This window comes from Chenopodium album, chromosome 16 (genome assembly GCF_948465745.1).
Source record: "Chenopodium album chromosome 16, dcCheAlbu1.1, whole genome shotgun sequence".
Lineage (NCBI taxonomy): Eukaryota > Viridiplantae > Streptophyta > Magnoliopsida > Caryophyllales > Amaranthaceae > Chenopodium > Chenopodium album.
The window spans coordinates 37,752,809-37,775,501 of NC_137849.1; the positions used below are offsets into that span (position 1 = coordinate 37,752,809).

At 38.4% G+C, this 22,693-nt stretch overlaps 1 protein-coding gene across 1 annotated transcript; it reads left to right on the top strand.

Moving 5' to 3' along the window:
• Nucleotides 1-360: 360 nt before the first annotated feature.
• On the top strand, nucleotides 361-21,644 carry LOC145585228 (small RNA degrading nuclease 5-like). Its single transcript, XM_081641945.1, has 14 exons — nucleotides 361-599; nucleotides 725-781; nucleotides 915-980; nucleotides 2,186-2,319; nucleotides 2,407-2,519; nucleotides 3,701-3,826; nucleotides 3,910-3,980; nucleotides 4,657-4,716; nucleotides 4,915-4,970; nucleotides 17,659-17,719; nucleotides 17,822-18,089; nucleotides 19,385-19,566; nucleotides 19,653-19,948; nucleotides 21,384-21,644. The coding sequence occupies exons 1-14, from the start codon at nucleotides 381-383 to the stop codon at nucleotides 21,505-21,507; spliced, it is 1,833 nt and encodes a 610-aa protein (XP_081498071.1). The 5' UTR covers nucleotides 361-380; the 3' UTR covers nucleotides 21,508-21,644.
• The last annotated feature ends 1,049 nt before the right edge of the window (nucleotides 21,645-22,693 follow it).

Sequence of the window (22,693 nt, forward strand, 5' to 3'; positions counted from 1 at the left end):
TCTACTAGCCCAGTCGTCACAAACCCCCATCAACCCTCGAATCCACTCTTGCCGCCAATAGGCTAGAGTGCCTTATAACTCGACGTTCACATATGTTGTTTCGTGCTCACGAGCCAATTGTTAGCTTGGACCTTCTCTCCACTATACAGAGAACACCTCGTACAAATCCGTTATCAAAACACTTATAATGAATTTATATAACCCTAATATTGGCAGCTAAGCTTTAACCAATTGAGTTATTCTTTGTTTTTCATGCTTTTTCGATGACATAAATATTAAAAAAATAGAGAAAGTACGGCTCATAAGTTGTGACTTATGATGATATGGCCCATAATAACAAAGGCCCAAACATATTTGACACATTCATAAAAAAGTGAGTTATGTTTCCTCTTTCTACTCCTCTCTCTTCTTCTCCTCCGCCATTCCCACTCTCTCTCTCCTTTCTTCTTCCTTCTTCTTCATCATCACTCTCCCCTAAATTAATTTCCAGAAATTTAATCATGAGTTCCGCTGATCCCACTAAAGAAACCCTAATTTCTACTGACGAACAATCCAATGAAATTTCTTCCAAAACTTATTTCGACATTTATGGACCTCAGGTGATCAATAACCTACTCTCTCTCTCCTTTTTCTTTGAATTATATAATTTTCTTATTATATAGTTTTGGATTATGTAAATAATGCTATAAGTTGAATTAATGTGACATTATTTTTGTTTGATTAGGCGAAAGCTGAGGTTGTGCTTAATACACCAGAGGCTAATTCTACTCTGAGTTTGGAAGTATGTTGTCTTAAATTTATGTAATTCTATTCGACTTAGTTTATTGTAGTGTAATTAAATTTTACTATTATGTTGATTTTTTGAAATTTTTGTATAAGTTTGTTATTTAAAGGAGTTGTAAATTTGATTGTAGGATGTTCAAGGGTTGGTAACATGGGTGCTTGCTGATGGTTATATGCCTCCTTGGGTTTTTATCAAAGTAAGTGTTTGATACGGCGATAAATTGCTATGTTATTAATGCGAATTCGGTTTCTCGGTTCAGTTTACTTATGATTTGTGAATTAGGATGACAATTTGATGAAGGAGACCTATAGGGTATGCGGTGAAATGTAATGCAGGGGAAACTAGGGATGACGGCTCTTGTTTAATGATACATTCAATTATTTTATTGGTGAATTGAAGTTTGAAACTCTTATAGCCGGCTTTGGCCTAGTTTAGTCTGAGTTATTACTCTACAGCACTGATAAATTACATAATTGAAGTTCTGATTCAAAAATATGATAGTAAACCATAAAAATTCAAACCTGCAAATATACAATTAAAGAGGGAAGAAATATACAAAAAAACAATGCTACAATGATATATTGTGAAGTATTGATTACTGTGTTTCTGGTCATGGTTCTGTCCTTGTGGGATGGTATCTGATATAAGATGGATTGCGTATTGGCTTGGGCCTGCGACTTAGACTATCATGATAGAAATTTGATTTCAATCTATCAATCAAAGCCTTAATCCCATATAGTGTTCCCACACATCCATCTTAACATGCACATTTTCGTAACCTTCATCTTTTTAATGTGTTCCTTAGAAGCGCAACATTGTGTACCATAAAGCAACATTGGTCTTATGACAGTCCTATAGAATTTCTTCTTCAACCTTAAAGGAATGAATGCTTCGGTCACATAACATTCCTGTGGCCGCTCTCCATTTAAGCCATCCCGACTTAATCATGTGGGCCATGTCTTGATCAATGTCACCATTCTTCTGGATGATCGACCCAAGATATTTAAAACACCCACTCATGGTCAAATCCTTCCATCCATACTCACTACATCATCGTTTGTCCCCTTCTGTGTACCAAAGCAGCATACCAAATGTTCGGTCTTACTTCGACTTAGCTTAAACCCTCTAGTTTTCAACCTCTGTTTCCATTGCTTCAATTTAACATTAACACCATCTTTAGTTTCATCCACCAAAACGATATCATCCACAAACAACATATACCATGGGATCTCATCTTGAATGTGAATGATTAACCATGCACTTCTTTTTGTACCTCCTAAGTCCTAAATGAGAAGACAACGCTTAGCCAGATTGCTTAGTAGTTTGAAATCTAATTAAAAAATCATAAAAAATCATTTGCATTTATTATAATTGCTGATTTACCTACATTATGTGGTGCAGAACAAGCCCCTCATCCCGAAAGTTGCACTTCTATATGTTCCAGGTCTTGATGCAGCATTATATATGTCACACACAAAAAAGTTCAGCAATTTAAAAAAGTGTTGTGGGAATCCAAAGGCTGTCCAGGCTTTAAGGTTGGTTATGGCACTGATTCTGTTATAATTTTATTTTGATATATATTTTTTTTGTTTACCTTGTGAGTGTTTTGTTTCCTGTGCTAGCTGTTTATTAGATGGTATTCAGACAATTGATGCTCTTCTGACATGCAAGTTCAAAAGGAAAAGAGATGAACCTGATTTAGCCCCCAGGATACCTAATGAGTCTTCTGTGAAAGGTATCCAAACTCTAATTGTCTCATTACTTTTAAAGATTATAGAGTCCACTCTTAGGCCTCCTTTAGCCATCTCATGGTTCTCACCTCCATCCATCTCTCATCCTTTGTTCTTCGTCTTTTTGATTCCTCCTATGCACCTGTTGTGCAGCAGAATGTTTATTCATTTATGCTCTGATTGTCTACTGATTTGGTAGATGATTTCATATCAAGATATTGGTTACTCTTTTTTTTTTTTTTTTTTTTTTTTGGGGTGTAAAAATACCTTTAAATTTAAATCGATAAAAATAAATTCATGAGATGTAGAAACTGCTGATTGAGCCACAAAATAAGAAAAGTTAGGATAAGTGCTCTCCATTTCTTGAAGACTGTAGCTTTGGTGGACTGATCTGAAAAAAAGCCTTAGGAAATATTTTACCCTTGCAAGCAAAAAAGCTATAAATTGTTCAACTTTAGGTTGGGGGTTATGACCATTAGTGAGTTATATAGGCTCATCTATTCATCCGGCCTCAAGCTTGGTTGCTGGCATCTGTGTTGGTTCGTATTTGAAAAGGTTCACCTGGACGCTGAAGCCCAAGAGTCTTCTGGCTGCTGCCTAAGTGCTTAGAAAGATCTGTGCAAGGTGTTTCCAATGAGGTGCACCAAAAGGCTGTGGTTACGTTAATATTATTTCTGCAATCTGTTTTTATACACAGAATTGATGAAGCATTGTGGTCTGGGCTGACCTTTGAGCTGGCTCTAGGACCCTTTTCTTGCAAGCCGAATTTTTTTTAATGCTGTTGTCAGATATTAAGTACATGGTGGCCCCCATTCCTGTTTGGCTTGGGTTTGCTTTCTATAAGCTCTAGCTGCTCTACAATTCTATTCCATATTTGCTTAAAGTACAAGGTGCATCCTAGAAGCTTGTTTACTAAGCACTAGCCATTAAGGCTATTTTATAAAAACAGTTATTTGTGGGGACTGGGCCTTTGTATAATTTGCGGTATCTGAGTAGTAATTGCCTATTTGACCTTGAGTGGATTAGCAGACAGTCTAAATTATGTACTCAAACTTCTAGCTGTTGTTTTAGATTTTGTATAAGATTTTTTTCACTCTCCAGAACCTTGGTTTTGTGCTATATTCTGCATTGTGTGTAGCTCGAAATGATCATTGTTTCCGATGCTAATACTTGTCCACAAACACAGAAACGAATACCATTCTAAACAATTTATCCCCAACTGAGTTCACGAAGAATATACCATTCCCTCTGACATATTACACTCTCACTGCAAAACAGCTGGAGGATAATGGGTATTGCCTCAATCAACCTGGTAATGCTCTGTTTTCCTTTCTTCTATATTATGCTTTGTTGGAGGATTGCCTTTTGGTTGATCATACTTTGTACATGATGTAGGTTTCTGTTCTACCCTACCTGCACCTCCTGGGTCTTCTCCTTGTGAAATGTTAGCTCTTGATTGCGAGATGGTAAGATGTGACATAGCTGTCTACTTTGCGACTGCAAGTAGCTTTTCTGTTATCCGAGGTTTTTATTCCGTCACAAGTGTCCAGTTTCATCCTTAAGCATCTTTAAAGTCATGGGTGATGTTTATGAAGTGGGAAGGCAAATTTTATTTTTTGCTGGTTAGTGTCCCTAAGAAGTTCCTGTTTTGTTTTACTTCTTCTCTGTTCTGTTAACAAAATAAAAGTTTGATGCCACCTTTCTTTATGTTGGATGGAGCTTTGGGCATGAATATTTAGTTATTTACGTCAGGATTCCGAATTTAGATGAATGCTGATGTCTTCTGTTCAAATTCTTAGCTAATAGTCTCTAGTCACTAGTCACTAGTCACTCAGTTATTATAAAGTTTACTCATTATAGGAAGATGATTTGTGCAAATATGCAATGATGTGTCAATTGAAGGGAAGATGCTAACTCTACTAGTAGTTCTAAATTTTTGAGGCCTAGGGGCTTTTAGAGGTATTATGTTTGTGTGATCTTTGTTATGTGTCATCCTTTGAGTCATGAAGTGTAGAGACTGTAGAATATATTGTCATTGGTAACTGTTGAATATTTTTTTGTTTTTACTTTATGGGTCTGATATGCCTTGCTACTATAACTTTTATCTTGCACTTAGCTTCTATATACATGCTGTTTTTCTAGTGTATCACATGCAATGGATTCGAGCTGACGCGGGTGACCCTCGTAGATGTTGAAGGTCAGGTGCGTTCTTAAAGTATCTCTATGATCCGTATGACCACACATTGTAGCTACTTTGAGATCTCTTAAATAATTAAAAGTTAATGTCTCTATCTATAATTAATGTTGTTATTTGTGAAGCATGATTGTAAGGACATTATTCTTTTTAATACTGGTACCCTGATTCTTTTCTTCTATCTGCCTTATGCTACATAATTCCAGGTCATGTTGGACAAGCTGGTGAAGCCATCGAATCCAATTACTGATTACAACACAAGGTATTACGACACAAGCTGTCTCTGATTCATGTTTTCTTGTTGTGCCTACGATTTCTTTCTTTCTTTTATTTTCTAATACTTTTTTTGGGGGGGATGTGTGGGTTGCTATTTGCAGATTCCAGTGTGAGAGTTGCTAGTGTTAATTTTTTTTCTTTTTTTTTTTCGTTAGCTACTGACATATGACCCCTAATTTTTTAATTGATTGGGCCGCTGTATGTTTATCTCTAAGCTACACAGCACACTTACAGGAATCATAATATTTACTTAAAAGTTGAAAGTAGCTGAAATTTCCTTAAACTTTGTTTAGCGATCAAAATCCTATAAGATTGGGGTTTTGTTTCAGTCATCTTTGGGCTCTTAATTGAACTATTTTCGGACTATCAGTTGCTGGAATAGGGAAATGGTGGTAGCAACTTAAGGTACTTTTCAAAAGATGTGTTCCAATTTCTCCTTTTTTTGGTCCAAGAGGCTGGATGCACAGTGCATAATTGGGATGAGATCACTTTGAAGGTTGCTTGCATTTTTAAGGTTCACTAATATTTTATTAAATTTTTTTTTTTTCAAAATTTAATTACTCTTTTCTGAAATAGTTTGTGGTTTTCACATTGGTATAAGATTAGCAAGCTTTTTTAGGGCTTAATACCTAACAGCTCTTTTTTTTTTTTTTTTTTTTTTTTTTTTTTTTTTTTTTTCCAATTTATAATAATAAAATAAAATCAATTATAGGTGAATGAAAAGTTAGAGCACTAACACTAGTGAGGAGAATTATTTCTCCTCATTCTCTCTCTACCCACTTTCTCACTCCTCCCACCCATTTCTCCTCAAGAGTAATATTTTTTACCACATCAATGCTTATAAAAAAAACTCCTCACCACTATCTCTCCTATTATTTTCTATACCCCACCACAATACACATCACCTTTTTTATTTTCAATATTCTTTTTTTGATAATTGCTTAAACTAGTAGGATAGAGTTATGAATACAATTAACGTTATAAAATTTGTGTTTTGCTTTAATTAATTACATTATAAAATTTGTGTTTTGCTGTTAATAATTTTTTTTTATTTTTAAAAACCAAAAAAGTTTACTATTAAACAATGTTTTTTTGAACTTAATTATTTAATTAAAACCACATTTCTTAATTATATTACATTAATATAAAAATACAATGGAATTTAAAATAACGATAGTACAAATACTTTGGGCCTAGAAGATTATTATAAATTAACCTTACTTTAACATAGACCGGAGTAATTAATGACACATTACAATAATTTATTCGGCATTATTAGGACCATATTTTTGCCAAATGTGCTCTACCAAATCTTGTTTGAGAGATAAATGGGTCTTTCTATCACGAAGGGTGAACATACATGTCAAATCCAATGTTGGGTGGACGTCCGACATTGTATTCGAAAGGCTTGTCGTTGTTCACCGTGGCACTTGTACTCGGTCCCGACCTTACTGTTGTACGTTTTGGGCGATCTTCATAGTACCGCCTCAAAACTTCTGCACGCATGTAGTTTTGTCGTTCATCCTCTACAATCATGTTGTGCATAATGATACAAGCTTTCATTATATCACACAAAATGTCTTCATCTCAAGCAAGTGACGGTTGTCGCAGTATAGCAAACCTAGCTTGTAAAGCTCTGAAGGCCCGTTCAACGTCTTTCCGAGTTGCTGCTTGTCTATCTGCGAATAACTTGTCTTTTTGAAGCGGAGGATGTGTTATACCTTGTATAAAAGTTTGCCATCTCGGGTAAATTCCATCGGCTAAGTAGTAGCCCAAGTTGTACTGATGACCGTTGACCGAAAAATTTATTGGTGGTGAACCACCTTGAGTACATCATTAAACACCGGAGATCGGTAAAGAACATTAAGATCGTTACATGTTCCAGGTATTCCAAAGAATGCATGCCAAATCCATAAAATGAGGGTTGCATTCTTGCTACGACCAGCATACTGCACTTTCCAAGCCATAGGACAATTCTTCCACTCCCAATGCATGCAGTCTATACTACCAATCATCCCAGGGAAACCACGCCTATCATTTTGGTAAAGGATTCTCCTTATATCTTCATTTGTAGGACTTCGTAGGTAATCACCTTCAAACTGTTTAATAACCCCCTGACAAAAATGTTGCAACGCCTTCCTAGAGGTTGTTTGGCCAATACGCAAATATTCATCCATGACATCTGGAGCCAGACCGTAAGCTAACATTCTTATTGCTGCAGTGCATTTTTGCAACGGTGATAAACCTAGCCTTCCTGCTGCATTCTGGCGTTTCTGGAAAAATTGATCCCCTTGACAAAACAAAGGTCGTTGCATTCGAAATCTACGACGGAATTGGTTTTCGTTGTAAACTGGATTATTTGCAAAGTAATCGTTAAATAACTGCAAATGCCCTTTTTCTCTTTCCCTATCCCCTCTTGGAATTGGGACACAATTAATATCGTTTATAGGTTGGGTTTCTTGTGGTGGGTTTTGTGGAATCAATATAAGTGGTAGGTGGTTTGTGACAAAATCATCAACAAGGTGATTGAAATCTTCATTTTGATTAGAATCCGAAGAACTTGAGCTTGAGGTGATGGAAAACATCTGCTTGGTTTTGGTATGATAATTGGGATTGTTGGGGTGATATTGTTTATGGTTGAGTGTAGCACATGTATATATAACAAAGTCATTCATTACTTAATAAAACAAAGAGTTAATGGGACATGTGACTAACTTTTGCAGATGATGACTCTGAATCATAAAACTATTTCAATGCATGTGACTAGCATTTTCAGTTGATATGATGTATCACTGCAAACCACATAACATTGAATACTTACTCAAATATGTACTAAATACTGAATGCATCCTCCAAACTAGCACTAATTGTATTCGACTATTGACTCGGATTTGACAATTCAGGAAAATTTTAAATGTATAAAACAAATCGTACCATAGAATAAAAATTAAATAAGCTAAAAAAAAAATTATTTCATAAATCATTATGTTGAACATAAACTTAAACATAGACTAAAATAAACTTAAACATAAATTTAAATTGGATATTAAACTACAACATAAACTCAACATAGGCTAAAATAAACTTTAACATTAATTAAAATTCGAACTTAAACTACAACATAAACACGCCAATAAGTAGACATAAATTCATACAAAAGTTACGTTGTCCTTTTACCATAGACTAATTTAATTAATTCATCCTTCCACGCCTCTTCATTACGAGTTAGCTGTGTAGTATTTCCCAGTAGAGCTTGTAGCATATCAAAATTCATCTTCCTCTCTTGTAATTCAACCTGCTTTTGTTTTCTCATCTCCCTTTTCTCGTCCAGATCCAACTTCTTTTGACGTAGAATAGCCTCTCTTTCTCTGTTTTCATTATTTGCCTTCATTTGCTCAACAATGCTTAAAATTGCACTTTCAGAAGCCACCTGTTTTCCCTTATTACGCTTGGCTTTTGCTTTTTTAACACCATTGGGTCGAGGTAGACCTCCAGACGAGAAACCGGTAGAAGGACCATCACCTTCAACTTCAGTTCTAGAGCTCTTCCCACTGCCACTACTATCAACTTCAACATCATCACCACAAGCTTGTCTTTCCTCTTTTGACAATCCCCATCTCAGTTTAGTCCTAAATTTTGGGTCATTTTTAATCATTTCCTACCCATGGTGACAAGTGAAAATATGTGGAGGCTTGGCCGAAATATAGAATAACTTGGATGCGTTGCTAATTCGGTCAACTTCATTGTAACCACTTCTTGTAGCTCTACCCGCTTCATCATAGCAAGTGCTCCATTGTAGCAAATCTGTTGCCATCCTTCTCCAATGACTTTCTAAACTCCTTACAGGGCGGTAGGATGTGGGGATTCTCAGCTTGCGCTTTATCATAGGCCGTAGACACTTTGCGCCAAAGCACAGTTGCTTTTTGATTTGTACCTGAAATCGCATCTACACTAAATTTCATGTACAAAACAATATGAGCTTCATCCTCTGCAACCGACCAAATACGACTCGCTCTTGGGAGTTGTTGGGGTTGATTGACCGGCATTCTTGGAGGAGGTTGAGGGTATTGAGGTGTTTCTGGAACATCTTCTTCAAGCTCCTCCTCGTACTTGAGAGTTACTCCCTTGATACGTAGGAGGTGATTGTGGTTCATAGTAAGTGTTTTCAACAGGAATTTGAGGAGGTGTTTGTTGTGAAGTATTTTGCAGAGATGTGTTTCCTAATCTTTGTAGGAAAAGTTGAAATTGAGGATTGGTAAGGAATTTATCCCCTAAATCAGCTCAAATGAGCAGAAAATTGAGAGTAATTGGGGTTGTTGGGATCCATTAGATGATTAAATTTAAAAAAAATAAAAAAAAATGTTAACAATATTTGATGAGATATAAAGTTAAATACTAAACAACAATTAGTAATAATAATAATAATAATAATAATTTTTGAGAAGATTTTAAATATGTATTACAAAGTGAGAGATAAGTGAATATAGGGATTTTTTTGTGATTTTTGAAGTATGTGAAAATATATGAAAATGGATGTCTATTTGTAGAGGAAAAAAAAATATGAACGTTGGTGTAATTTTTTTTTTTTTTTTTTTTAATACGTAAATATGATTTATAACGGTTACAAAAATGTTACCGTTGGTTTAAATCAGGAATTTTTTCATTGGTTGGGAAAGGTTGACAGGACGCGTGTCAGCATGCCATTGGGCCGCGTGACGCGCCCTGTCAGCAGCTGTAATTAATTTTTTTTTTTTTTGCTTCCTTCCACCAAAACGCAGCGTTTTGGGGAATGTCATGAAGCCATAAGTCCTAAAACACGTCGTTTTGGTGTGGGGTTAGCAAAAAAAAAAACTGAATATCAGTTTCAAGTAGGGCCCACCGTACCACTGTTCACCCTTATTTCTCCTCATCCTATGCGCTGATTTCATTCTCCCCATGAGGAGATTATTTTCTTCTCATTAGTGTAGACTATTTTTTTTCACACTTATTTCTTCTCATGTACATTTTTTACCTCACTAGTGTTAGTGCTCTTAGTTTACAAATTAGGAGTCCTAGATGTTTGTTGTGAAGAAAGCATACAAAGACACCCAATTACTATGTATTTCCGAAATCAAATAACAATTAAACCACCATCCACCACAGGGAAACTAAATAATAACTATACCGTAGTTGGGAGTAAGTGAAGATGTACGAAATATGTACTAACCACATACACCGGGAATTTGCTATAAAGGAACTTGCGATGGTAACTTCTTTTTGGTCATTCCAAACCCTTCAATGTTCAATTGCAATATCTTTACTACTAGAGTAGGTCCGATAGGGGCAAATTCTCAACTCCCACAGAGGCAAACTTCCTAAAGATGTTGAGCCACCTAACAATGAAGGAAGATATGTAAGCTAAGGTCACTGTTGGGACTGCATAGCACTGTTCCTAGCCTCAAAGCTCATGCAAAAGCTTGATGTTTACGATACTGTGTCCATAGCCTTTTCAATCATCTTGGCACTCTGGCAGTTTGAAACAAGAAAATATTTTCTAAGTTTCCCCTTTTTGCACTATCAAGTCACTATTCTTAGATACATACAAGTCTAAAATTTCCATCAATTGCTCATCTTTGTTGTCATAGGATAGCCTTGTTCCGAAGCCAAATGATGTAAACATAAGAATAGAACATGTTAAGTTGTTGACTCGGGATCATCATGATAATTAAAGGCAAGGGTTGACAACGAAAACATATGCAAAATGATATTTTAACTTCTCCTTCTGTCCCATGATATAGTGCTTGTGCAATGGATCGGGTTAACCCAACTAAACCGATTCAAGTCTATGAAAGAAGGCACAAAACTACAAGAGGGCAGGAGCAATGGAGGACAAAAGAAGAATTTTCTCTTCTGGGTGTATAGCCACTTGGCGGAGCATGACATGTTTCTCTGAAATCTAAGGTAACTTGGGAAAGGGGTGACTTAGTATTTAAAGGAGAAGCAGGGTATTGTAAGGGGTATGTGGATTTTGATATTAATCATAGAGTAGTAAGTAGCCATAGTGTTCTCCAAGATTAAATCTTTCCTTTAGCTGCAGTGTAGCTCTTGTAACCGTTGGCTCTGTTTTCAATCAAAGAAAGTTCCAAGCTTTCCCTCTATTTATGTGTTACTGTTACATTGCATAGCTTGAATATCTAGTCTACAGCAGTTCGATCATGGTGAGCAATCTGACAACACGGGTGGATGCCGTAGAGGACAAACTGGAGACAGTGGAGGCTCACCTCGCCGCCATTGATGGCAAGTGTGACTTGCAAGAAGCTCATCTCAGGGGTATTGTTGAGAGGCTTGGTAACCAGGAAGCCACCATAGAAAGGGCGGTGCAGGCGGCGGTGGCCGGAGTACTGGAGGCGGAGAGGAAGCGGTCGGAGGAAACTCTAGTCAGAACCACAAACCGTCTGGAAGAGAGAATCGACCGATTCCGGATTGACCACGAGAGGCTACAACGATTGAGAGGGAAAACAGTCAGGGGGCAGGCCACCACTACAACCGCAACCCATCATTTAACCGATTCTCAATCTTGATGCCGAAAATAGTCGGGCCCAAGGGGAGAATGAGGTTCGCAATACTCCGGGAAGGTTTAATTGGGGGTGGCGAGGTGAAGGACTAGGAGAGGAGGAACGGAATGACAACCGAAACGAAACGGGCCCGGTGGCGGTGGCGGCAACGGCGGCCACTGGAAACACAGGAAACTAGAGATGCCGCTTTTTAAGGGCATTGATCCTTATAATTGGGTGTTAAGAGATGAGACGTTCTTCGAGTTTTATCAGCTAACCGAAAGGGAGAAACTCGAAGCGTCCGTGGTGACCATGGATGGGGCAGCCCTCAAGTGGTATCAATGGGAGAAGAAGAGGCGTCCGATTGTAGGGTGGCTACACCTGAAGCAAAGGTTGTTGTGCGAATTTCGGCCATCTCACACCGGTTCGTTGTACGAACAATGGCTGGCGGTGGAGCAGGTCGGGCAGTGGAGGAGTACAGGCGAAAGTGTATTGAGTTAGAAGCTCCTTTGGAGGGAATACCCGATTTATTAATGTTGGGGCAATTTATAAACGGGTTAAAGAGTGAGGTGAAAAAGGAGTTACGAATGCTTAACCTGTTCAATCTAGAAGGGGCTATGGAGTTGGCTGGTAGGATTGAAGAAAAAAATAGGGTTTGTCAAGAAGGTTTAGGCAAGGATCCTTCAAGATTGGGTTGCAAGTGGGTCTAGCCCAACACATGAGTAATGTGGTCCAACCCAACAAGGGTAATGGATCTAGCTGGTGCAAACTTATGGAGTCCCAAATCATTCCACCCCAACTAAATCGTGGACCAAACCCACCGAATCACGCTGGTGCAGCTGGGTTTTCGCAAGGGCGGAGTTCAAATTTCATGAGAAGGCTCACCAAAGCAGATATGCAAGAGTAGAGAGCGAAGAATTTATGCTTTCGGTGTGACGAGAACTAGAGTGTGGGACATAGGTGTAAGCGAAAAGAGTTTAGCGTCCTCTTAGTGGCCGGAGAAGAAGAACCGCCGGAAGAGGAGGAGGAAGAAGGGGGCGAAGAGGCGGTGGAAGTTTCTCTTTGCTCGGTGATCGGAATCTCCAACCCAAAAACAATGAAATTGAGGGGAGAAATAGCCGGAAATCAGTGGTGGTTATGATTGATCCCGGAGCATAATTTCATCTCGGCAAAGCTAGTGTTGACGGTGGCTGGAGGCAGTGAGTTCAACGTAGTCCTGGGTAATGGAGAGGTAATTAAGGGATATGGAGTTTGTAAGGGGGTTAAATTGAAGCTCGATGGAGGAGTGTCCGTGGTGGAAGAGTTTCTACCCTTAGAATTGGGGAATGCAGACCTTATACTGAGTGCAGTGGCTGGAAAAACTCGGGGCAGTGACGATGAATTGGAAGGCCCATATCATGAAGTTTCGGGTGGGGGGACTGCCGGTCACTCTCACCGGAGATCCTTCTCTCGAAAAGACTCAGATCACCTTGAAGGCGATGATCAAGAACTTAGTGAAGGAGGAACATGGGGTTTGGGTGGTGTTGAGTCAGTTAGATGGGGTAAAGGAAGGAGCAGCAGAACAACAACCTCCCCTGTTACTGGCAGAGTTGCTGAAACAGTTCCGGGGGCCTTTGAAATGCCAGTGGGCCTTCCTCCACTAAGGAACCACGAACACTCCATTGTGCTTAAGAAGGGGAGCGACCCAATTAGCGTCCGACTGTATCGCTACCCTCAAATTCAAAAGGATGAGATCAAGAAATTAATTCTTGAAATGCTACAAGTCGGTATAATTCGACCGTCGACGAGTGCCTTCTCTAGCCAGGTGATTCTTGTGAAGAAGAAGGATGGGAGTTGGCAATTTTGTGTCGACTATAGAGCATTGAACAAGGAGACCGTACCGGATAAATTTCTAATTTCGGTTATCGACGAGTTGCTAGATGAGTTACATGGAGCTAGGTGGTTCTCAAAGTTGGATTTGAAATTTGGTTACCATCAAATAAGCGTGAAATCGGAGGATGTCCATAAGACGGCATTTCGCACACACGAAGGTCTTTATGAGTTCCTCGTGATGCCCTTCGGACTCACAAACGCTCCGGCAACCTTCCAATCCCTAATGAATGAGGTTTTTAAACCTTATTTGAGGAAATTCGTGTTGGTGTTCTTCGACGATATACTTGTGTATAGTAAGGATGAGGGAGAACAAAAGGAACATGTAAGAGTAGTCTTGGAATTATTGGAGAAGCGTAAATTATATGCTAATTGGAAGAAATGCGAGTTTGGGAAAGAAGAAGTGGCCTACTTGGGGCACGTAATTTCGAAAGAAGGGGTAGCCATGGATATGGAGAAAGTGAAGACGATTGTAGAGTGGCAAGAACCCAAGAATCTTCGGGAACTAAGGGGGTTCCTAGGCCTCACGGGTTATTATCGGAAGTTTGTATTTCGGTATGCTCAAATTGCGGGGCCACTCACCGCTCAACTAAAGGACAGTTTTGGGTGGACTGCCGAGGCAGCCCATGCCTTTGCAGCCCTCAAAATGGCCATGACAACAACTCCGGTTTTGAGAATGCCCGATTTTCAGTTGGAATTTGTTGTAGAGATGGATGCGTCGGGATATGGTCTAGGTGTGGTGTTAATGCAACAAAGACAGCCCATTGCCTATTTTAGCAAGCTTCTTGGGGTGAGAAATCAAGCTAAATCGATTTATGAGAAGGAGTTGATGGCTATTAGTTTATCGGTTATGAAGTGGCGGCATTACTTGGGAGACATTTCGTTATAAGAACCGATCAACAAAGCTTAAGATTTCTCACTCAACAACGAGAGGTTGGAGGGGAGTATCAAAAGTGGATGAGGATGGAAATGGATTTTGAAATTCAATACAAACCCGGGCCATCTAACAAGGTGGCCGATGCCTTGTCTCGGAAGGACATCAATGAGGTTCATGTTGGGGCTTTAATTTCAACACAAGTAGTGGAGTGGGATGAGTCAGAGAGGGAAATTTCAGAGGATCCTTGGTTGAATGAGCTGTATAACTCCCTGAGAGTCAATCCAAGTGGGCAAAAGGGGTTCTTCTTAGAAGGGAACCGAGTACTATAAAAGGGCCAAGTAGTTTTACCTAGGGGTTGAAGTTTATTCCTGTATTGCTGCGTGAATACCATGATACTCCAGCAGGGGGGCACGAAGGAGAAGTTGAAACATGCTTGAAATCGGCAGCCGAATGGTTTTGGCCAGGAATGAGAAAGAAAGTTGGGGAGTATGTGTGGCAGTGTGTTACATGTCAGAGGGGAAAGCCTTCTCAGCAAGGAGCAGCCGGATTGTTACAACCCTTGCCGGTGCTGGAAGCCATTTGGGAGGAGATATCGATGGACTTCATTGAGGGGTTACCGCTTTCGAAAGGTGTGGATTCCGTTTTGGTTGTGGTGGACCGTCTGTCCAAATACAATCACTTCATAGGCCTTAGGCATCCTTTTACCGCCTTAAAAGTGGCTGACATGTTTGTGAAGGAAGTAGTTAAGTTACATGGGTTTCCGCTTTCAATTGTCTCTGATCGGGATAAGGTCTTCATGGGCAATTTTTGGAAGGAACTCTTCCGGCTCCAAGGAACACACCTTAAGCGAAGTACTTCGTATCTTTCTCAAACGGATGGACAAACGGAGGTTATGAACAAGTGCTTGGAAACCTACCTCCGTTGTTTTGTCACTAATCAGCCTAAATCTTGGGCTCAATGGCTTCCATGGGCTGAGTTCTCCTACAATACCTCACCTAGCAACCAAAATGACCCCATTCAAGGTTGTGTATGGTCGTGACCCTCTGAAGCTTTGGAAGACAGGAAAGCAAGCTACGGTAGTGGAGAGTCTGGAAGAGAGTTTAAAGGAGCGTGACTTGATTTTGGATGAATTGACGATGAATCTCAACCGCGCCCTACAGCTCATGAAGGAAGCAGCAGATAACAAGAGAAGGGATGTGCATTTTGAGGTCGGGGACATGGTATTTTTGAAACTGCAGCCATATAGATAGAGGTCTTTGGCCAAGCGCCCCTTTGAGAAGTTGGCAGCTTGTTATTATGGGCCGTTTGAAATACTCCAGAGAGTTGGCAAGGTAGCATACCATCTGAACCTACCCAAGGAGAGCAAAGTCCATCCAGTCTTCCATGTCTCGCAATTGAAACAAGCTGTGGGAAGTCTGCCAGTGCTGCCCACCTTACCTAGCCAGCTGACAGCTGACCTGGAGCTTGTTGTGGAACCTGAGGGAATTCTGGAAGTGAGATAAAAAGGAGTGGGGGTGGAACCGAAAGTGGAGGTGTTGGTGAAGTGGAAGGGTCTGCCAGAAGAGGCAACTTGGGAAGAGTTTGAAGCCATAGATCAGCGTTTTCCTCACTTCCACCTTGAGGACAAGGTGAATGTCCGGGAGGGGAGTATTGCAATGGATCGGGTTAACCCAACTAAACTGATTCAAGTCTATGAAAGAAGGCACAAAACTACAAGAGGGCAGGAGCAGTAGAGGACAAAAGAAGAATTTTCTCTGATTTCTGGGTGCACAGCCACTTGGCAGAGCATGACAGGTTTCTCTGAAATCTAGGGTAACTTGGGAAAGGGGTGACTTAGTATTTAAAGGAGAAGCAGGGTATTGTAAGGGGTATGTGGATTTTGATATTAATCATAGAGTAGTAAGTAGCTGTAGTGCTCTCCAAGATTAAATATTTCCTTTAGCTGTAGTGTAGCTCTTGTAACCGTTGGCTCTGTTTTCAATCAAAGCTATTCCAAGCTTTCCCTCTATTTGTGTGTTACTGTTACATTGCATAGCTTGAATATCTAGTCTACAGCAGCTTGGTTCTCATTTTTAATGGTAATTAATGGTAGTCGAGGGAGTGTGTAATATTCTTAAAAGTAGGGGTATTATATGGGAAAAGTAAAAAAAAAAAAAGTATAAAATGACATTTAATGAAGCTTTGGATATAAAGAGTATTTTATAGATAAGTAAATAATGGCACAAATGTTTGGGGAAATTTGGGGGTGGTTCAAATGGGAAAGGTAAACAAGTAGTTGTATTATGGTAAAATTTTGTAATATAAAATAGAAAGATTAGAAATAGGCACAATAATTTGGGATACCCAAAGAGGAATACAAGCGCTATATTATGGGTCGGAGCCTCGGAGGGTTATATGACTTTAATTGAATGGTTGTAGTTGAGTTTGACACCTTGTCTCCTACAGAATCATGATCAACTGATTAAGATTAATTCTGCTTAACTACATCCTGGAAAGATTTACTCTTATTCCTTTACACTTAGTTCTTTAGTTCTGCAAAATGAAGGACATGCTTGGTACACGCTACACACAAGCCAAAAGGTTTGGTACACATGAGCCTTGTAGCGTTGTTTTCTTTCCCTCCATTTACTGGTGGGATAGTTATATTGCCATCTTGCTACTTGAGATACTTTGCCCATTCTATTCCACATCTTTGTCTGATTTTAGCTGCATCCTAGTATCCTACATCTATTTGCTGTTGCAATTTAGTTTTTATAGAATAATTGATCTTTTTAAGAGCTTGATAGTCATATGAAATTAGCTAAGTAAAGTTTCTTACAAGATTTAATCTGTATCGTCCTGGTGTCTATTGTTTTTTTACACATACCTGGCTTTATTTACCTAAACTTGATGACAAAGAAGCTCAAGTATGTCTGGTGCCCCAAACATTTTGACCTCTTTCTTGATGTGGGAATTGGGATGTGCAAAATACTCCACTCTTGATTTGCTTAAGTTTTCCTTCTTCTTTCATAAATGTACCCCATAACCCCATTTAAGAACTATGTTTCATGATATTGAAATTAGAAATGCTTTTATCACATGTATGTATTCCCACACCCTTTTTTTTTTTTTTTTTTTTTTTGGTGTGGGAAATGGAATGTGCAAGGTATACATCCCATAAATGATACATTTTGCAAGAATATATCACTAATCCACTATTATCATATATGGTATTATTTTTGATCTTTTTTCTGTTCATGTAAAGATTTATACCAAGTATATGGAACTTTCTGAAGTGGTCAAGTGGAAGCATCATAATCTGTTTTTTCTTTCATATTCTGAACTATGCTTTAATGTTGTGAAATATACTCTTGGTTAATTCACTGATCTGACTATTTGGCAACATTTTTTTTCAGATATAGTGGAATCACGCCAGAAATGTTGTCTGATGTATCTACTAGTCTTGAAGACATTCAGGTATGATATGTTTTCCTTTTTTCTATTTCTTACTGGATGCTTAAAGTGGCAGCGATATTGTTGCTGATGCTGAGTTGAATCTTGTTTGCTTTCCTGATACAGGAAGACTTTTTGAAGCTTGTTTATAAAGAGACGATCTTGATTGGGCACTCATTGGAGAATGACTTGTTGGCATTAAAAGTATCACATGATTTAGTTATTGATACTGCAATATTATACAAGCATCCTCGTGGGGGCTCATATAAAACAGCTCTTCGGGTGCTTGCCAGAAGATTTCTTTCTAAACAGATACAAGATTCAGAATGTGGCCATGACAGCATTGAGGATGCAAGGACAGCTATGGAACTGGCTTTGCTAAAGATTAAAAATGGCAAGTGCATCTGAATCATTTGCCACTTTTCCCTATGCTTTCTCGTGTTCTCTTCCATTTTCTCCTTCTCACTCTTTGTTTAGTTCTGTAACTTATTTCTATACTTTTCTTGTTTTACTTTTCACGGATGGTTCTTTTTGCTGATTTGTGTTAGATCAAATCATTTTGGAAATAAGGCTTTGGTGTTGTAGTAGTATTAGTCGTTGTTGTGATGGTGCATGAGAGAGTTCTGACATAGATTCAATCTTGATGTCATCCCTACATCTGTATGTTTTACTTGTACCCAGCACAAGCTATTGATAATGTTTCTAAAACTGAAATTGGGCTGCCTCAAAAGCTTTATTTGGACGCTAGGTTAGGAGAGCTGACAAGTTGAGTTAAAATGCCTCTAAATTTTCTTTTTCATGTAACTCTTTAACCAGTTTTGTTAAGTTTGCTCCTAGGTGTAACATATCGTTTTCTCTGGTTACTATCTGCAGGCAACTCTGTTTGTCTACTTCCTACATGTCACATATAATATCTACTTGTTAATAAATTTATCAGGTTCAACATATCACCCTTATCTCTTTAACTGCCTTTATACTGCTGTTAATCAACCTCTTTATATTTTTTTTTTTTTTTTTTTGGTTGGAGAGAACAAAATCCTGCTTCGAGAGAAAACTCTTGTAGTAAGATTTTATGGGACAACCCAATTAGAATATGAGTTTTGTCTTGGCTTTGAGGAATATCTATCCACACAATAGTAATTATGTGTGCATTTCTTGAGAAGACAAAAGATGTTTCACATTAGCCTATCTGAACACATGGTTACCTGACCTAAATTTGTACTTCCTCCTTTTCTTAATAGATGCATCATAGAGAAATGACACACACACCAAGGTGAAGGGGAGAGAGAGAGTGTGTGCTAGTTTACATATTTGCCCATGTGATTTGTTTGAAAGAGAGAAGGTAAAGTAGGTGCATGTGAGTTGGTCACCACATCTATGAAACAAAATTGAGGACATATAAAAGTAATTTCACACAATAAAAGTTTCTAAAAAGAGAAAAGATGCATCTATTGAGAAACATCCCTAAAGGGAATTTGATGCATCTATTAGAAACTGAGGAAGTATAATTTTTCAACTTAGTCATCGAATTAATTTATTATGTGGCATCGCTTTGATGTCCTACATGCTTCTTTGATTTTCATAGCTAACCTTTCTTTTCTGTTTGGATATTGGATATCCTACCTCTGCATAAGCAGTTTGTGAAGTTTCTTTCTTATGACTCATACTTTTGCGTTTTCCTGATTTTAGGGCCTGATTTTGGCTCACCTCGACAATTTTTGCGAAAGAAGCTTCTCAATGTGTTAAGTGAGTCTGGCAAAACATCATCTTTCATTGATGATATTTCGATTGTGAAGCGTTATTCTTCTGGGACATGCCATGCATTTCCTGTCTCATCTGATGATGATGCACTATCTAGAGCTTCAAAAGAGGTTTTTAATATCTAATGCAGTGCCTTCTCTTTTATTTTTGTGGGTGGTAGAACTTCTGTATTGAGCAATATTTATGCATTTTCCAGGTAAAAAATGACAAGGTGCACTTTGTGTGGACTCAGTTCTCGGAAATAAATTCCTATCTTAAAAAACAAGCAGACGACGATGAAAAATTTAATGCACGGCTTGCAGAGTTGATGGCATTTCTCACTTGTCAAAATAAGTCTTCTGCAGGGAAGGGAATTAAGTGTAGTTTACCTTCAACATTCAAAGAGATCCTAACCCGTACAGATGCCAGAATTTACAAGCTCTATTCTAATCTACCTGTGAATAGTATGTTTATTGTATTTACCGGTCAGGGAGACACTGCAATAATCCACAGGTAAATATTTTTGACAGCTGATAAAGTATTCCTCAACCCCTTTCTGCCATATGTCATACTACTTAGCAAAAAAATATGATATAAAACCACGTTATCCAGCTATCAACAATTGCCAATGATTGGCAGTGCTTGTTTGTTGGATGTGCCCACACCAGCCCTTTCTTGGATAATATAAGACTAGTGGATTTGCTGGAGAACTATAACGATTGTGTGGTTAATAAAAATCTGGCTGTAATGCTATAGTGATTGATCATTGATGGCGTTCTTAACTGGTTGTGAGTCTTGTGACAGATATCGTCCTTTTAAAAGAACTGCTCTCGTATCTTACATATTGTGCTTAAACCACTGTTTTCGTTTCCTAGTGTCAAGAGTTTCAACTATAGTGGTCCTACCATTAGCCTAGTGCCTCTCATGTTGCTCTCTCATAGTCATACATAGTGAGCCAATGTTTGTAGCCTTACCTTTGGAATCACACGATTCACACCAAGACTGGATCTCTTATTTGGGGTGACAATCAGGCATGGCCTGGCTGCTATTTATCCTGCAAGAACTAGCAACAGGTCAGACATTTAAAATTCCCATTGGATTATAGCTTGAACGTCCCCGAAGGCATTAGCATCTGCCTTAGCCCTTATGATATGGCTCTAGAAAGGGGGCCAAAAGTGTATTAGAAGTGAATCTTGAAGATCTATGTTAGAGACCTTAACTAGTTTCTCTCTCTCTCTCTCTCTCTCTCTCACTCGCTCCTTTCTTAGCTTTCATTGAAGATTAAATTTTTTAATAACTGGTTACTTTAAGCTGTTTTGCACCCAGGCAATCCTATCTATCTTTTGTTTTCCAGTGTCATAATGATAATAATTTCCTTTTTGCAATAATTTTGAACTTTTAATAATTATTTCCTGACCATATCTTCTGCTGGTGCTGTCATGACCTGCATTTGCTGCATCCTGGTCCTGTGCTGCCTGTGGTACAGTTCTAATTATGCTGCTTACGCTGTTTTGGAACAATTTTCTTATGATGCTTGCTTACCCTCTTCATTGCAGCTCTTTAGCCTTTGGACATCGTCAAATTTGTACCGTAATCTACATCCATGCTACTTACTGACTTCCATCATTTTACTGGGCTTTCATCATTATTTGACCATTTTCTCATTTGCTGCTGCTGCCAACCTCTGATCATCCCAATTTGCTTGAACATATTTTTTCTTTCACTTTAAAACTTAATTTTGATCCAGCCGATGAATATAGTGATGTGTTTAAATTTTAGGATTTTTTGGTCTAATCTTTTGGAAATGACATCATATTGGAATTTTCCCTTTCTGGAGATGGTAAATCCGTAGCAAACTGATGAATCATACTGCTGTTTCTTTGTATTATGTTTGACATGGAAGTTGTCCTTTGTCTGATGTACATTTTTCTGCTATGTGTACTTGCAGATTGCGAAAGATGTTGACAGAAGAATCCAAAACCGTAGTATGCCGTGAAAAACTCATTAAGGTCTTGGAAGAACTCCAGGCCCAGGCTGAAGTAGGTCTGTGTTTTGTGGGAATAAAACATTGATTTCTAGTTGTTAAACAGGATGTTTGACATCATGTATACCATTTGTAGATGTAAAACCTGAGGTGGCCAATCTTTTCTCAACTGATCATACCCAGACTGAAGAGCATTATCTAGAATTTTATATTATATTATGAGTACTTTTTTCTAATTAAATTTGTTTTTATTTTTAAGTAACACAAATTAAAACGCATCTACAAAGAGAGAAAGGTTAGATTCATTTCTGACTTCAGTTTTTCTTGCAAAAATTCCCAGACATTTAGCCAGTAAATACATTAAAAAGAAATCCAAATACTATTATGTATATATGTAATTGAAATTAATAATAAGTATCTTCAGTTGAAAAAAGAAAGTATCTCATTACTTAGCTTATTACGGCAATTGCGTATGAACACACTACATTTAAATGACCTTTGTTATTCTTCACAGAGGTGTTAAAACCACACCCGATTTGAAATCTACATGAAAAGTATCTCGACTCGCGTGGATACACCTAATCAAACCTAATCCGATCATCCGAATTGACATGTCTAATTCTTCATCCTAAAAGATTTGTTGGTGAATCCATATTAGCCGGCCTACTTGTGCCTTTTAATTATCCTTTTTTGATAGTTTATCTTGAGCCAAATATATTCATGTGTGTAAGTGGTATATCGTTGAATAGAATTTAATGTTCCAAAATATATACTTTTAATTTGTAAAATGCTTACTTATTTTACGTTTTACCATTTGTCATTTGTAGAAACAATCAAATAATGATTAATTTAAAATGGTATAATAATACAATGTAGAATTTTGAGAATGTGAAGTTGTCAATAGATGCAAACTCTTATAGTAATCGACGCCAAATCACATCTCCCTAGTTAGAAAGGACCTGGGGCCTCCATAAGTTTGGTTGGGGTATAGAGTCATAAGCGCGGTGGGGGGGTGACAGAGGACGTGCTCGTACGGTTCATAGAAGGATATGATTAACTCGTTGATTTTTGGGAACTTTCACTCCTCTATATTCGAAATATGCCTTTCTAGGTACGATCTGCAGCTCAAATGGTCCCTTATGAAGTCTCTATTGGTCTTATTCTTATTGTGCGCCTTGTGAGTGCGTTTTGATCTGCGAAGGCAATCGCTCGGATGTTCCCCTAACCCAACCCGGGAACGGACCGGAGGGAACCGCAGCATGGAGAATGTCCAC